The sequence below is a fragment of the Egretta garzetta genome, unplaced genomic scaffold, assembly GCF_000687185.1.
Source record: "Egretta garzetta isolate BGI_Z169 unplaced genomic scaffold, ASM68718v1 scaffold7, whole genome shotgun sequence".
Taxonomy (NCBI): domain Eukaryota; kingdom Metazoa; phylum Chordata; class Aves; order Pelecaniformes; family Ardeidae; genus Egretta; species Egretta garzetta.
Genome location: NW_009260350.1, coordinates 905803 through 911770, shown reverse-complemented (window position 1 = coordinate 911770; position 5968 = coordinate 905803). Strand labels below are relative to the sequence as shown.

General features: G+C 43.0%; 1 protein-coding gene across 1 annotated transcript in view; it reads left to right on the top strand.

Annotated features, from left to right (window-relative positions):
* The first annotated feature begins 10 nt into the window (after positions 1 to 10).
* The window catches only part of PRKAB1 (protein kinase AMP-activated non-catalytic subunit beta 1), an 8884-nt gene continuing 2926 nt past the window's right edge, over positions 11 to 5968 (top strand). Inside the window, exons 1-4 of the mRNA XM_009642840.2 lie at positions 11 to 1260; positions 2131 to 2297; positions 4023 to 4116; positions 5121 to 5235. Of these exons, the coding sequence (XP_009641135.1) occupies positions 1096 to 1260; positions 2131 to 2297; positions 4023 to 4116; positions 5121 to 5235 (541 nt within the window). The 5' untranslated portion in view covers positions 11 to 1095. The remainder of the gene's footprint in view (positions 1261 to 2130; positions 2298 to 4022; positions 4117 to 5120; positions 5236 to 5968) is intronic.

Sequence of the window (5968 nt, the reverse complement as noted above, 5' to 3'; positions counted from 1 at the left end):
CGGCTTCGCTGGGCCTTTTCGGCAGTCTGTCTCGCAGAACCGGCGAGTCGCTGTTTAAGAAGATGCAGAAACGCTCAAAGCTGTTGCACTTTCACTGTAGCCAGTTAACGTTTGCACATATCCCTATTTTTTTATCATGCCAGTTAAATTATTTATTCCTTTAGCTGTTTATTTCCTTAAGTGATGAATGCTGAGACTGGTTTCAGGTTGTGACTGAGCCAAGATCTCTACAGTTGAAAGTTGGGCAACGTCTGTAACTTGGACTTAGAGGACACGGGGCAATACCCCATGCGTGTGCCGGTACCCTGCAGGGCGCTCTGCAAGGGCCTGTGTGTGCGGTTCCACACGGCCTCCCTGGCCGCCTCTAAGTGGCTGCCTTTCGCCTGTAAGTAGTCTCTCTGATAAGACGCGGCATGCGTGTCTGGTCTCATCCCTTCTGCCTGTGGATGTGGCCTCCAGGGCTGGGGAGCAGGAGGAAGCGTTGCGTTTCTTGCACAGCAGGCCCCTGCCTCTCCTGGAGAAAAGCGAGGACCAGAGGAAGCCTCCAGTGGAGCATCAGCGGGACTGTGCTGTTTGTGCTTTAGAGCCACAGCCAGGCTCTACTCGGATCCTCAGCAGGTTGCTACCTGAGATAACTTTACGTTTTAGTGAAGTTGCATTTCTAATAGGCTGGCTTTGAAGCATTCTGACAGAAAGTTCTACCGATGCTTCGACTGAGACAGTAGAACGTTGTACACATGGGTGTGTAGAAGATGGAAGAACAGGTGCTTGGCTTGGGAGGATAGAATGCCCGTGTGCTGCAGTGACAGACACCTGCTTGGTCAACTTCTAGAGTGGCTGAATCCTGCAGAGATGCTAGGATATCAAACTGTAGCGCATTTTTAAGGGTAGCTAAAATTGTCATTTAGTGTCTTTATTCTGAGCGTGATACAATTTTAAAATGCTAGTGTTTTGGGTTAATCAAATTTCTTAGACTCTTCAACTCAGAAACAGAGCCTAAGTCTACTGATGATCCTGCTTTCCAGCTTACTGGTGTCCTGGCTTCAAAAGTACACGCGCTAATCTGTCTTTTCCTGCTCTTCTAGGTCCTTAAAAATGGGGAACACAAGCAGCGAGCGAGCTGGACTGGAGCGCCATGGGCACAAGGCATCCCGAGGTGACAACTCAGGGGGAGCCATCAGTACGAAAGAGGGTGATAGACCAAAAATTTTAATGGACAGTCCTGAAGATGCAGACTTGTTCCATTCAGAGGAAATGAAGGTATTGCTGGTTTGTTCTTGCCCTCTGACATTACTGTCTTGGGAATGCCATCCAGTTGCGGTGTTGTTAGCGCCCTTCAGTAATCCTGTCATTGAGTTTACACACAAAACTGACCCTTGCTTCCCACGCTAAGGAGAGATACTGCACCAATGTTCAAGCAGAGACAATGAGCGTAATATAATGGTTTCTAGTAAGAAATAATTGTAGAAAAACTAAAACATAACTATCTCAAAGGTTGTCCCCAGCTTTAGGTACAGTGCCCCAGCTTCCTTCAGATCCGTAATGCTCCTGTAGTCACTGGTGGTGTTTTATCTGTCTGTTATTTTCCGTATTAAAAGATCTGTTAACTGGATTTTTGCGTAGTATTAGATGGATTGTTAGAAACATCTTGCCGTGTATCGTGTTTCATAAGAATATCTAACAGACAATTACACTTAGATTTTGACTGTTGGACAGATCTGTTTCCTACAGACACCTCACAATCTTTCTGCCAACTACAGTGTTTGTATTTATATAACCTATTTCTTCTTAATTACTTTTCTCCCTCTTCTTATATCTGTGTATTTTGAAAACTCTTCTGAGCTCTACTTGTTTCTTTTTAACCTAATTTAGGCTGGATGGAGGGGGATTATTTTGCCTACCACTCTTTCTGCAGATTTGGAAGGCTTTAACATCTTTGCAGAATTAGTGCAAATGAATTTGTGGACAGCATCTAGAAATGCCCAGTTTCTAACCTTCATCTCACAAAAGCTACTTGTAGACTTGTACCTTAGAGAGTCGTGCCTGAGTGCAAAAACACCTTTGGTAAAATACAAGTTGTCTACGTTTGCCGGGAAAGAATTCCCATTGATTAAGACATTGTGATTGTAGGCTCCATTGGAGAAAGAAGAATTCCTGGCTTGGCAACAAGATCTGGAAGTGAATGATAAAACTCCCACTCAAGCTCGACCAACAGTCTTTCGCTGGACCGGAGGAGGGAAAGAAGTTTATTTATCTGGGTCCTTCAACAACTGGAGCAAAATTCCTCTGACAAGGAGGTAATAAACTGCTGCTGCTGTATCGGTGGCGATGTTCCCTATGGACTGGGAAGGCCTAGTGCAGTGAGGAAGGTGGTCAGTTGATAGATTGGTACTGTGCTTGGATTTACCACTTCCCTGCTTCTCTCGTAAAGCGCTTGATGAGAATCTGACTTTTTGATTCGTGAATGGCACAGGATGAAAGTTGAGCTGTGTGTCAGTTTTGAAGGAGTGATTTGTTCACTAAGCACCATGCACGAATGACCCAAAACAATCCTTGTGCAGTCTGCTGCCTGGGAGAAAGCTGGCGTGTGTAAGATTAAGTTGGTTTTTAGCATAGTGTCTCTGATGGCAGATATACTTTCTTGCCATGTCATTGGCTTTTGCCCACCTCAAAGGGTCTAAATTCTGCTTAGGAAACTCTAAGCCTGGGTTACCTGCTGGTAAACTACACAAATGAGAGAATAAATCTGTGTTAAGGTACCAAGTGCTTTTTCCTGACAGAGAGCTCTGAAGCTCTGCTTAATTCTGTGCCTGAGTAAGTACTTCATTTAAACCAATGTTTTTTCAAAAACTTAAAACTTAATAGATGGTGGAGATTCTGAATTTAACTGTTGATCTGAGCCCTGTTGTCTGTCTATGATGACATATCCATGAAAGATTGGTCTCCTGCCAATTTCTGGTGTTTCTCATCTCAGTGAGTGGTTACCTGCATTGTCATTGTTGCAGACATGTCTTAGTTTTTCAGGCAACTTGAGAGAGGAGTATAGTGGCCTGAGGAAATGGTATGGGAGGATTGTTCTGTGCATGGACAATGTGAAATAAATTATCAAGACACAGGAGCTGGAAAAAATGTCAGTAGAACATCAGTATTACTGTTATGCTCTAAGCGGAAAGCCTGGGAGATGGGAAATAGTGAAATGACTCTGGAAGAAGGACAAAAATGTCTCCATACCAAAAAAAAAAAAAAAAAAGAAAAGATAGGTTTGTCTCTCACAAGATTAGGTAGCCTGGGAGAGGAGATATTTGGACCTCAAATACACTCAAGTGAAAGAGTTCATTACTCCAAACTGAAATTTCAAGTCCAGCTCTGTGGTGGTATGCTTGCACTCCTTACCTGAGAAGAAGTAAAGAAAGATACTGGTATCGTGTGGGCTGTTTGAATTGTTCACATCGCATCAACTGTTTCTCAGCTTCTTTCTTTGAGATGCTGGTAAAGACTTCTGAAGAATCAGGAAGTTCACAGCACAGGACTATCAAAATTACCAAGCAGCAGCAGCTATTCGGACTCAAAGTAACTCAGAAGTATTGAGTTGCTGCCTTCATCTTCTAGTCATTGTTCATTTATTTCATAGGTGTTTGTGAAATGCAATTCAAGATGGCAAATTCTGAAAGGCAAGGAAATATCAGTAAGCTGATCTTGTTCCATCAACAGGAGTCTTGCAGATAAAATGAGGTCTCGCGTACTAACAAGTAACATGAAGATGTGAGGATGACTTTGCAAAAGCTCAGTGCCAATTCCTTGATGCCAGGAATGTGGTACGAGACGTGTTGGGGCTTACTGTCACAGAGGAAATGATCGTTAACATTAACTTTCGTTTGATTCTTTATCTTTAGATTGCATGAGATTCTCTTAAATGTGGCACTTAAATGAGGCCTGTATTCTGTGTTACAGTGTTTGTCATGGCTTATAGGTTGACATAGTTTTCAGAATATTGAGGGCTGATTGTTTGTCTTAAATTCCAGTCACAATAACTTTGTGGCAATCCTGGACCTGCCAGAAGGCGAGCACCAATACAAGTTCTTTGTGGATGGGCAGTGGACACACGATCCTTCAGAGGTAACGTTTTCTTTGACTTGCTGTATGTATTCATTGAGGCATCTGAAGATGAGAAACTGGGTGGTTTCTCTACCGATAGCTGGCCTTTTCAGAGAGAAGGAAACTAACTTTTCAAGCTGGTGAGAGAGAGATTTCTGATCCCAGCTGGTCTAGATGGTGGCATCAGACTGACAGCCTCAAAGGACAGGAGATGTTGTAACAAATGGGTGACAAGATTTCTTGGGTATTGGTTTATAAGCGATGGTAAGCTTTTCTTGTCTATTCCCAAACTGTCTTTTAAAGCACTGTAGCATTGCTGGCAGCCCAAATCTCTCTGTGCTTACTTGCTATCTGTGCCAAAATGTTGCTGTTGCCGCTTTAGATATTTTCATAGATCAGTAACTGTGCCAAAATCTACCAGGCCTTCCCCTTCTCTTCTGCTATAGAATGAGCTTTAACCCTAGTCTGCCCAGCAGTCCTTAGCTGCTTCAGAACTCGTCATTCACAGTTGCTGGTTTCAGTCTTTTTTCTGTCTTGGCAACCTCACAGAACCTCGCAGAATTTACATTGCAGTAAATTTAGCTCTTGGAACCCTCTGCCCTAGATGCTAGTCTTAGTTTTAGTAGTAAAACAGCAATACCAACCACACTCTGTCCTACATCAGGCCATGCAGATCTTAGCCTGGCTCTGAAAGACCTGCAGAAGCTAAAAGTAAAGCTTAGCTCCTTGTGTCCTCACTTTTAACTTTAGCCTAAACCTGATCCTAGCCTTATCTATAGCCCAAGAATTTATCAAGTGCTGTAGACCTAGCGGGTTCAGCTGACACATGTACTCCTGAGTCCTAAATCCTACGCTTGCCCTTAACCCAACACTAACTGAGCAATGATGAGCTCTTTTCATATCTGGTACAGGCATATTTTAAAAGCAATATATATCATTCTTGGTAATGCTGATTGTATAGTTTTGAGAATCTAATAGTCCTGCAAGCTTTTTTATTCTGACTTTTGTATCTTGTTTCTTCTCAGCCAGTAGTAACCAGCCAGCTAGGTACCGTCAACAACATCATACAGGTGAAGAAAACTGACTTTGAAGTATTCGATGCTTTGATGGTGGACTCCCAAAAATGTTCAGACATGTCTGGTATGAGCATACTGGTAATTTGATATCACACTTTTTAGAGCTGTTAAAAATTCCATCTTTCTTTTTATCTGGAGTTAAAGCTCCATTGTAGATTAATCCCCACTTTTGTCAGGCCCGGTGGACAAGTGCAGGAATCACAAATGCACAAAGGAAGAATGTGGAATGCATAAAGGAGGGAGCCTCTGGCAGAGCGACGCAAGTCACTGTAGATCTGGTTAGGAGGAAGTTTCGGGTGCTTAACCACCGTTTGCCCCTGCAATGTAAAGTTGCTGGGTTTGGTGCACTCGGTGGATCAGTCTCCATCTTACAACATCAAACCGATGTTGCCAGCCTGCACTGCTCCTAATCGCATCTTTCTCTGCAAAGGAGATGGGTTGAGGAGGTCAGAAGTTCCACATTAAGAGGTAGAAATTAGGTGCATCTTAGTAGTGCTAACACAGGCTCAGGAATATGTCATGTCCTCTCGGTATAAATGATCTATGTCTTGGAATAACGTAAAAATGCTATTTTTGCCTTAAGTTCATATTCTAGTGTAACAGAAGAGAGCTAAGATTTAGCTTGGGTCATCTCTGAGATCAGCCTTGCCACTTGTTCTTTATAGACCTTTGTAGGGATGGAGACCTTAAATCCTCCTTCAGAAGACCTGTCCTTGGAATCTGAGGCAGAAGGTGCATTCGGTTGGTTTTTGCTATGTGCCGCTTTCCCCTGGACAAAGCTTTTTTGGAGAAAGAGT